This window comes from Gouania willdenowi, chromosome 8 (genome assembly GCF_900634775.1).
Source record: "Gouania willdenowi chromosome 8, fGouWil2.1, whole genome shotgun sequence".
NCBI lineage: Eukaryota > Metazoa > Chordata > Actinopteri > Blenniiformes > Gobiesocidae > Gouania > Gouania willdenowi.
The window spans coordinates 10,229,751-10,240,856 of NC_041051.1; the positions used below are offsets into that span (position 1 = coordinate 10,229,751).

The 11,106-nt window shown below is 33.7% G+C and overlaps 1 protein-coding gene across 2 annotated transcripts; it reads left to right on the plus strand.

The window, feature by feature from the left end:
- Positions 1–604: 604 nt before the first annotated feature.
- On the plus strand, positions 605–10,834 carry dhrs7b (dehydrogenase/reductase (SDR family) member 7B). 2 transcript variants are annotated; one of them, XM_028454856.1, is made up of 7 exons: positions 605–947; positions 1,856–2,040; positions 3,585–3,703; positions 5,745–5,955; positions 8,904–8,996; positions 9,077–9,229; positions 10,496–10,834. In XM_028454856.1, the coding sequence occupies exons 2-7, from the start codon at positions 1,872–1,874 to the stop codon at positions 10,699–10,701; spliced, it is 951 nt and encodes a 316-aa protein (XP_028310657.1). In that variant the 5' UTR covers positions 605–947; positions 1,856–1,871; the 3' UTR covers positions 10,702–10,834. The 2 variants fall into 2 exon arrangements, with proteins under 2 accessions (XP_028310657.1, XP_028310656.1); XM_028454855.1 differs by having other exon boundaries at positions 606–947; positions 1,853–2,040.
- The last annotated feature ends 272 nt before the right edge of the window (positions 10,835–11,106 follow it).

The following is an 11,106-nucleotide window of genomic DNA, read 5'->3' on the forward strand; positions in this document are numbered from 1 at the left end:
TACAGGAAGCAATAAATCTGATCACCATAGGCAAAAACTTTAGGATTGTTTTTTGATTTAATTGTGATTATTGTCTTATGGGCCATTGTTTATATAGTCGGGGTGTGACGATACGATTTATGAACCGCATGTCACGCTACAATATATCTCGATACTAAACATGATATAGATCCCTATATCAATAAATGTAAGTACTAAATGGTATGGAATACAATTTATTTCATTTTTTTAAACTTGCAAGAACAAGTTAATGGTAAATAACTGTAATTCAAGTATACCAACACTAAAAACAATTAGGTTTATCAAACTTGACAAATACATTTTTCAAAAAAGTTTAAACTTTTCCTTCTACAACAGATTCTGACTCTGTTAAATTATTTTTTTTTTTATTTCCCAGTATTTTTTATCAAAATGAAGTGCAATCAACTTCCAGCTAAAATGCATTGCAGAGTGAGGTCGTTTAACAAGGTCTGATGTGGTTCACTGACACATAGTGACTGGGAGATTACTTTTTTTTGTTTGTTTTGTTTAAAAAAACATGATTTAAAAATTAATTTGGACATTTTTTGGGATCGATACAATAATCACGCAGTGAAATATCGCAGAATCGATATATATATATATATATCTAACATTTTAAATTAACCTCTGAAAACGTATAATTTTAATTACATGAGTCTGAGAGATTATAAACATATTCTAAAATGTATTTCAACTGTTGTAAGTAGTGCGTTTCACCTGGTTTTCTAGCACCGCTTTAGCTCGGCTGTATATTATGTCTATGGTAACACTATCTGAAAACTACCAGTCCCAGAATCCTTTGCGCACAACGTAACCGGAAGGTGCTGCAGCAGCAGCACAGCTGGTGCTCCGTGTGTCTTCACTGTAGCTGATAATCACGTCAATAACACACATTAATAACTGTGTACAGCTACACAACAACACAGGTGAGAACAATGAGCACTAATGACATACATTTAGTCACTTTGCACAACCGTTGCGTTAATATATACCTGTGTTAGCATTAGCATGATTAGCTTTTACTGTGTTAGGGTTTCAATGAGTTAGTTCCTGACAAACTAATCTGAATCACGTCTTTACTTTAAAACTGGTGATTGTTACTATGTTGACCTGATATATTTACACTGAAAATTAAAAAAGTTAAAATATATATTCAAATGTTTAGATAATAATTGAGCTGTCTTTTGTTGTTTTACTCTATACTTATGATCATATTCTGCTCCTTTTTTGTAAATCGAGTTTATGTGCGACTTGATAATTTAGTAAAAATAAGTTTTGGAATAGATTTATTAGGATAGATTTGGGAGGTCCTAATTGCACTTTTAGTTGCATTCTATTAAGTATTTAATTTTGTGTTTTTAGAAAAAAACAAAACTTTTTTCTGAACATGAATGCTCATGAATTAGAACACTTGAGAAAATCCACGTTATTCCTGGGGCTGCTACTTCTGTATTATGGGTGTGATAAACAGATAAATGTAATGTATATTATACAAGCAACAACAGGACAACAGCGAGCTCAAATCTGAAAAGTATCTCTTATCCCCTGTATTTTTAATGCTTTCATCCATACTATCTAATAAGTATATACACACCTTTTTCTTATCAGGGTAAACACTTTCTGGTGCCCATTTTTGCAGTTGATTATCAGTTCAATACATCAATTGATGAAAAGATGCATGCTTGTATAGGTAATGTATAGACATAAATGGGGGGGTTAAAGTCACCTGATAAAAAACACATGTGCAAAGGCCATCTTTTAGACTGAAAGGATATATTGTCAGTGTAATGCTGATTCAAAGTTGGTTCTGTTTTATTTTGGCTGTGTCCAGCAGGTGACGTGCAGGGAAGATGGAGCGCATCCTGGGTGGGGGAGGAGGAGGAGGAGCAGTGCTTCCTTTGATCCTAACCAGTGCTTTGGCTTTGATGTTCTACAGGATCCTTTTCCGCCTCAGGAAAGGAGCTAATGTACAAGATGCTGTGGTGGTCATCACAGGAGCCAGCTCTGGACTTGGCAAAGGTTAAGATCAGCTCATATCATTCCCATTAGGAACGTGTAGATCAGAGGTTCTCAAGTAATGGGTCGAGACCCAAATGTGGTTCATGGACCCTTTTTTTTCCAGGCCTATATACTTTTATTTTGAGCAGGAAAATTTTTTTGTTGTTGTGATTTTAAGCTATATTTTAAATATTTTTTTAGTTTCTAAGTAATAAATGGATGCTCAAGATGCAAAAATAACTGTTGTGCTGATTTTTTATTTGTTTATTTTCTTATTCAGTTTAGTCTATTCATGATTTTAAAAAATATTTTAAATTTAGTTCAACCTAATGTAATTTATTTTGTTCAATTTGTTTATTTCTTATTTAGTTATTAATTTAATTAAAATTTAATTAGCTGTATTATTTAATTTATTTTTATTTTTTTAAATCATCCCATAAAAAATGTGTACAACTAATTTAAATGTTGGTTAAACATTGGTAGGTGTGGCCGTATTGTTACAATTGGGTCGGGACCCAAATGTAGTTCATGGACCCTTTTTTCAGTGGTTTTCAGGCATTTGTCTTAGTGGGGGGAAAAAACCTGTATATTTATTTTGACCAAGAAAGGGTATTTTTTGTTTAAGGTACACTTTAAATACTTTTCTTAGTTTTTGAGTGAAAATGGATGCTCGAGGCAATTAGAAGGTATGAGAAAAAAAATGATAACCGCTCTGCTGATTTTTTAATTATTTATTTGATTATTCAGTTTGGTTTTGTGTGTTTTTGTTATTTTAAATTTAGTTGAACCTAATCTGATTTATTTTTGTTCAATTTGTTTATTTCTCATTTATAATCATCATATAATCGCAATAATTGTATAGTATTATAGTTTTATTCGCAACTTCTTAATTTTCATCACAGTTTGTGCTTTTAACATATTAACACATTTGTTGTGCATAGGTCGGTTTTAAAAGGTCAGAAAACTTCTTCATGGATAATAAAGAAAAATAACTATTAATGTTATATGATAATCTGATATTTTATTTATTAGTTTGGTTATTCAGTTTGGTTTTATTTGTGTATTTGTTTACCTATTCATTATTTTTAACATTATTTTAAATTGAGTTAAACCTAATGTAATTTATTTTGGAAAAATAATTGCAAAATAAAAGGTCTCTATTGTACACAAATACTTAATTATTAAGCCGCTGACTGTTTAACTTTAATATAATTTGAGTTTTATTTGCAACTTCTTAATTTTTTTTGCACTTTTAACGTGACACAGATTTGTTTTGCATGGCTCGGTTTTAAAAGGTTAGAAAAAAAATAAATAACTTCCTGAATCCTGCTATTTTATATTTAGTTTTTTTTGTTAAAAATGTAATTACACACTGTAAATACAGCTAATTTAAATGTTGGTTAATCATTGGTGAGTGTTTCCCTACTGCAACATCTTTGCAACTTGACCTTCAGGAATTCCTGAATCCAGAGCAGCTGATGATTCAGCACATAATAAAACAGCTCATATTTCACCTACTTGGGTTGCAGGTAATATTATTATATTTAGTTGTTATTTTGTTATAGAGTGTGCGCGTGTCTTCCACGCCGCTGGAGCAAAGCTGGTTCTGTGTGGACGGAATGAAGGTCGTCTGCAGCAGGTGGTGGAGGAGCTGACGGCAGCTTCAGGTGATGCCAAGCAGCAGGTAACCATGGAAACCTTTAAATCATAACCAAATGTGTGCTTTTTTTTTTTAGCTCTGTGCTCACCAGGGTTGGGGTCAAGTATAACTGTAATTGTGTAATTGGTAAGTAATTACAATTATGCTGTAGTTACACATGGTTCTACTTAAAAAGGCTTAAAAGGCATTAAATTCATGAATCCACAAATAAGGCCTTAATTGTCATTAAAATGTCTTAAATCAATGTTTTAAAAGCCTTAAATTTTAACACATAAGTATGATTTTATGATTGTAATTAGTCTCACATTTCAAAGTAAATGGTAACATTTGTTTTTTTTTTTTTTAAATCTGTATAATTTACCGTAACATTGCAGAACAACTACTAAACAGTGACAGTGCAGTGGGACTCTGTGTAGAGCCACGTCATGCTTGTACCCACCTAACAACATGGAGAAATGTACATTCAGGAAAAATTGCCTGTCCATCTAGGGCTGAGCGATTTTGGATTTTGATCTAATTGTGATTTTTATTTTCCTCAATATTGCGATTATTTTTTTCAAGGGCCTCTTGTCATGTATTTTTCAATGAACACAAGCATTAAATCAATCTGTTTCATAATAAACAGTTTCAGATTTATTTAAACTTTAAAGAAATATAAAATATACATTTTAAAGCACAGATTACAACAATAAAGCAAACAAATCTGTGGCTTTACCTCTTCAACATATCTAACTAACTTCACGTTTCATGAAACATGTAAACATGTGGGCTGCACTTCTTAAACACTCTCTGAACTTAACAGGACAAGACAAAAAATAAATAAAAAAATTGCAACCTTTGTGATTAGAAAATTCCGCGTTATGATATCGCGATAATATCGCAAATGCAATTAATCGTTCAGCCTTATGTCCAACAAAGATTTTTCTTAATGGTTTTTATTTTTTGTATTTTTGTGGTTTCATAGATTTCTGGCTGTTTATGTAGTCGTCTTGTGTGTTTTGTGTGATTCTGATTATTTTAGTCTGGGTTTTTTTTGTGTATTTTACTGTCATTTTGTGTATTTTTGTGTGTTTACTTTGGGGGCCGCCAGTTGTACATCTGCACTGGAAAAAAATGTACCCGAACCATGTGTAATTAATGTGGCGTTGTTTGATCTAATTGTGTTCACTGTGAAGTTGGTCTTAAATTGAATTTCAAATGACAATAAAAAGTCTGAAAAAGTCTTGAATTTAGTTTGACTGAAGCTGTAGGAACCCTGTTATAGTTGTAATTGTAATTGAAAAAACCTGTTGCTGTTGTAATCATAATTGAGATCTGATAATTTACTTTGTAATTGTAATTGGCATTAAATTATATAAAAATTGGAATTTTACAATTTCATTAAATGCAAACCTGTAGAACCATATTATAGTTCTATAGCTGACACATACTGTAGTTAATAATTATTAAATGAGAAACAAATTAGATGATAGATCATATTTTCTAGAGTATTTTACTGCTGATTTAAGACATGGGTCAAAACTGACCCGTTAGCATTACAGATGCTAACAGAATGCTAACACAAGAAAGAGATACTGTATGTTTTATAGGGTAATTTTTTTAAAGGCTCTGTAATTGTGACTGAACTTCAGCAATTGAGAATGTAATTTTAATTGACTTTCAGGGAACAATTGTAATTGTGATTTTAATTATAACTGGAAAAAATGCAGGTCAACATAATCGTAATTGATTTGTGATTGAACATGGGTAATTGAAGACACAATTGTAATTGAACAATGTAATTGACCCCAACCCTGGTGCTCATATTTGAAAAGAAACATCTTTGTATTTAAATGAAAATCCCAGTGTTTGTTTAATCCTAATTTAACCCATTCTCATTAAGCACGTTAGTAATCTCTCTCTCTCTCTCTCTCTCTCTCCTCTCTCTCTCTCTCTCCTCTCTCTCTCTCTCTCTCTCTCCTCTCTCTCTCTCTCTCTCTCTCTCTCTCTCTCTCCTCTCTCTCTCTCTCATCTCTCTCTCTCTCTCTCCCTCTCTCTCTCTCTGGTGTTGCTCGTCCTTCTGCAGACACACACACCCTACACTGTGGTCTTTGACCTGGCTGACACACACACTGTGGACAGAGCTGCAGATGAGATCCTTCAATGCCATGGACATGTGGATGTCCTCATTAATAATGCTGGCATCAGTTACCGCGGCAACATACTGGACACTCACATTTCAGTTCACCGTGACGTCATGGAGACTAATTACTTTGGACCAATCGCTCTGACTCAAGGTTGGTGGAAAGCTCAGATTGATGTTATTTATAGTTTGGTTTTATTTATCCATCATTTACATTCACTGTTTCTACTGCATAACTGTCAAGTATCCCGTATTTTACCCCTCTTTCCCGCCATCTTCCCATATTCGTATTTTCCCGTAAATATCCCGTATTTTAATGTAATAATAATTAAAAGATTCCTTTCTAAACTGAACGCTGTCCCTAGCCTCGTGAGAACTACCACCTGAAATGGCCTGAGTGACAGTTCTCACGAGATTAGTGCTGACAGCGGCAACAAACCCAGAAACAACTCAGAACAGAGATGATGAATGAAGACGTTCTGGTGAGAAAAACTAAGAACTGGTGTAAATACGTTGTAAAATGTGACAGAGAGTTTATCTTCATAAAGAGCAGCAGGATGTGACACAGTTACACGTTCTGTTAGATTAATAACTGATATTTTAACGTCTACCACAGTGGAAGGAACGATGTAAGTCACCATGAAAAATCAGCCAATCACAAGCTCCACAAATATACACTGCTTTAAAAAAGTGTTAAAGGATGTAAAGTCTGTAATAAATGTGTTTAATAAGTCATTAGTGAAAACCAGAGAACCACATGAGTGATCATGAAAAATTATAATAAATATATAATGAAAATAAAATGTTAATCTTTAACTTAAAGACAAACAATGTGAAATTAACAGTAAATATGCAACGTATTGAACTGTAAGTATATTAAATAAGCACTTGTGCTTCATATACACATTTATGTTTATATTTAGGCTGTTTTATAATTTAGGAATTAGGGCTGGGCGATAATATCGAGATTCAAGATGTATCAAGTTTTCTATTTTGGCGATATAGAATAACTATATTATTTCATATATCAATTTACATATATATTCCTTATTTTCAATATATATGTATATATATATATATATATATATTATAGCTTATAATGTATCAAAATACTAGTTTTAGGAGTCGCTACTTTTACTTCTCAGAACAACATGTAAAGCTCATAGATAGATTAATGAGTGCACATATTGATCAGCTGTTTGTTAATAAATGTCCATGTGTAGCATTTTGCATCAGCAAATTTAACCCAGAATTGTTTTTCTGGTCAGACTTCATTTAATAAAATTATCTAGATTTATATTGTATATCATCATTTTGAGAAAATATAGATATGAGTTTTGGTCCATATCACCAGCCCTAGTAGGAATGTTCACAGCATTTCAATGTTAATAAAGGTCGACCTACCAGATTCTAATCACATAATTGTATTTAGTAAGTGGTTGATAAGTGGGTATTTTAGATTTATTGTACACCTATATTAAAATATAAGTGATACTGGAGCTTGGTTGGGCGGGTGGGACGCTGGCAGTGGGCGCCAGAAAATTCCCCTTATTTTCAAATCCAAAACTTGACAGGTATGTTCTACTGTAGTTTCAGAGCATTACATAGATATACAGTATGTGGGCTGCTTTGATTGGCTGTAATAATATCAACACTGTATGAAATATCAGTAGCTATTAAAAGTTCTCCAAGCAAGGAAAAAGGTGTTAAAGACCATGGCCTAAATACTTTCTTTAATTTAAATCAGTGTTTCTCAAATGGGGGTATGTGAACCCTTAGGGGTATGCGATGGCACTACAGGGGGTACTAGAGAGAGAGAGAGAGAGAGGAAAATAAACAAATAAAACATTCAAAATATGGGGTTTTATTTGTTTATTTTTAGTTACAAATGATAATCATACTAAATAATACCAGTGACTCACAAAACGACACCAAAAACACAAAAAATAAGAGAAAAATCTACTGAATAATAAAAAAAACAGACAACAAAATACTCAAAATGACACAAAAAACACACGCACTAAGAGAGAAAATGACTTACCTTTAGCAGCAACACACAAAACGACAACAAAGACACACAAAACGACAACAAAGACACACAAAATGACAACAAAGACACACAAAATGACAACAAAGACACACAAAATGACAACAAAGACACACAAAACGACAACAAAGACACACAAAATGACAACAAAGACACACAAAATGACAACAGACACACAAAACGACAACAAAGACACACAAAACGACAACAAAGACACACAAAATGACAACAAAGACACACAAAACGACAACAAAGACACACAAAAAAGAGAGAAAAATACACAAGATCACTACAAAATACACAAAAATAACAGAGAAACATACAAAACGACACCAAAAACACACGTACTGAGAGAATAATTTAAATAACACCAACAACAGTGAGTTTATTTAAAGCATTTACCCAAATAGTATTTAATAAAGAACAGACACAAACAACAGAACTTTAAAGAAATGCAATATATAATATAATGTGAACGATAACCTAAGATAAATGGTTAAAATGACATATAATAAGATTGAAATACTATTAAAACCAGTGATTGTGAAGGGTTTGTGAGTACCTCAGAGTCTAATAATTCAACAGAATAATCATCCAACAATAAAACATTACTTACGTTCAAACAAATACTTATTAAGACGTCTTTTGTAACATTTTAAAGTCTTGTGTGTGTTACCATCCTGACAAACCGTTATTAAAAGTAATAGTGTGTATTTGTACGGTTGCCGTACAGATAACCTCCGACACTATTGGTACGGTCACCGAAGTACACGTACGTAGTGTCTTAGGGTTAGGTTATAACCCAATATCGCAATCATTTTTAGGTTTAGGTTTAGGTTTAGTCTTAGTCACGTGACCTAAACTGGCCAATGGGGGCGCTGTGTATGGATAGAATGTCTGTATATTGATACAGTAACCGTACGGATAGCCACTGCCTAAAAGTAAAGTGAACTCTGCTCCATGATGAGGCGAATGTGGTGAAACAGGTGTATTTAAAACAGGACAATTGATGATAATGGACTCTAATAAAAAGTGTTATCTTCTGTGGTTCACAGCCCTCTTGCCCTCCATGCTACGACAGGGCAGGGGTCATATTGTGGTCATCAGCAGCGTGCAGGGCAGGATATCTATCCCCTATCGATCAGCTTGTGAGTGACTCGTCTGATCAAAGCTGATGAACTAGTGAGGTTTGTGAAGTGATGGTGACCAAAGTGTGTCTGTGGTCCAGATGCGGCCTCTAAACACGCCACCCAGGCTTACTTTGACTGTCTGAGGGCAGAGCTGGAGGAGCACCACATCCCAGTGACGGTGATCAGTCCTGGATACATCAGAACCAACCTGTCAGTCAACGCCGTCACAGGAGACGGATCCAAGTATGGAGGTGAGACGGAACTTTCTAGAAATGGGTCGGTTCACGCTTTAAGGAGCAGCAAAGTCTGCAGTTCTGATCACTCATCAGACAGAAGGAGAAACATCTGTGTCACTACCTGACAGAGGGAAAACACAGCCAATCAGCATCGCTGACTGTAAATAGTCATTGATTTAAATCACGGTTTGGGTCAATTATAATTGTAATAACTTAATTTGTAATTAATTGCAATTATAACAGTTAGAATTGTAATTGAAAAAAATCGGTTGCTATTGTAATCGTAACTGAGTTGTAATCAGGGTTGGGGTCAATTATATTATTAAATTACAATTACATTTAGTCATGTTTTCCAATTAAAATTACAATTAATATTTTTCCCCTGAAAGTCCATTACAATTATGTTCTCAATTACTAAAGTTAAATTACAATTAATCACACTTACCGAGTCTTTAATAAGTAAGGCCATAAAATGTCCCCTTCCTCGTTAGCTTTCTGTTAGCATCTCTAATGCTAACGGGTCAGTTTTGACCCATGTCTTAAATCAGTTGGAAAATACACTAAAAAATATGATCTATCATCTAATTTGTTTCCTTGTTAGGCTTCCTAATCAATGGAAATATTTGTATTGATATGTGGGCGTCAATCATTATATCCTTCATTTTCAATTTATTTACATGGTAAAATCATTTAATATTATATTAAAATGCGAAAGCCATAGAACTATAACATGGTTCCCTAGGGTTGCGTTCAATTCAATTGTAAATTACAGTTTTCATGTAATTTCCGTGCCAATTACAATGAAATCAATTACAATTCAATTAGCATTACAACAGCAAGTTTTTTCCAGTTACAATTATAATTATGTCATAATTGTAGTTAATTATCAATTAGGCAATTACAATTGATCCCAACCCTGGTTGTAATTGAGTTAAGAAAATTGACTTTGTAATCGTAATTGCCAATTATAATTAAACGCAAAACTGGGAAACCATGTTACAGTTCTATGGTTTACACATATGTAGTTAATAAATTAGATTATAGATAATAGTTTTTAGTGTATTTTAAACACAAGTTTATGGAGTTATTCAGACTTGATTAGTATTTGTGATTAACTGTAATTGAACTTACTAGAGAACATAATTGACTTTTAGGGAATAAAAAATAGTCGTAATTGAAAATGGATCATTTAAAGCATGATTGAAATTAAAAATGTAATTGACCCTAACCCTGATTTTGAACTTTCTCGTTGAGCGCGTTTCTTTCTCTTGCTGTTTTCAGTTTTGGATCAAACCACAGCCTCGGGTCGGGACCCCACAGACGTAGCTCAGGCAGTGCTAACGGCGGTGCGACACCAAAGCAAAGACGTGGTTCTGGCCGGACTCCTCCCCACACTGGCCGTTTACCTCCGCGCTTTCTGGCCCGCTCTCTTCTTCAGGCTCATGGCCTCACGCGCTCGCAAAGAGAAAAAGCCAAAAGACGACTGAGGACGTAAACAGAGATGGTGGTCGGTTGGCGCAAAGCAGGGATTTCATGGTTGTACAAGAGGTTTTTTCCATTTGTACAGGTTATTGCTGTAAGTTTGTTTTAATAAAAGTTTGAAAGGAACTTTAATTTAAATTGTACAAAACCTCTACAATTTATTTTTAAGGATTTGCAGGTCCTCAGTTGAGTCAGTCATTGTCCATTGATTGAGTCTCCACTACGTCAAACACATGCTAAGGAAAACAACACAAATGCAAAAAACAAACCGATTTTAATTATCATTTCATACACAGAATAAAAACACCTTTTGACAATTCGAAAACCGCAAATTGACTTCTGTGGATGTCATCTCAAAGTTAAGTTATACACTGATATGTTGTTTTTGTTTTGGTTTTTTTTAGAAATAT

Bases quoted from the DNA above. Each gene is read 5' to 3' on its own strand.
- dhrs7b (XM_028454856.1), top strand. From the start codon at position 1,872: ATGGAGCGCATCCTGGGTGGGGGAGGAGGAGGAGGAGCAGTGCTTCCT. The intron at 5,956-8,903 runs GTTGGTGGAAAG...TGTGGTTCACAG, and splicing joins ACCAATCGCTCTGACTCAAG to CCCTCTTGCCCTCCATGCTA. The intron at 9,230-10,495 runs GTGAGACGGAAC...TGCTGTTTTCAG, and splicing joins AGACGGATCCAAGTATGGAG to TTTTGGATCAAACCACAGCC.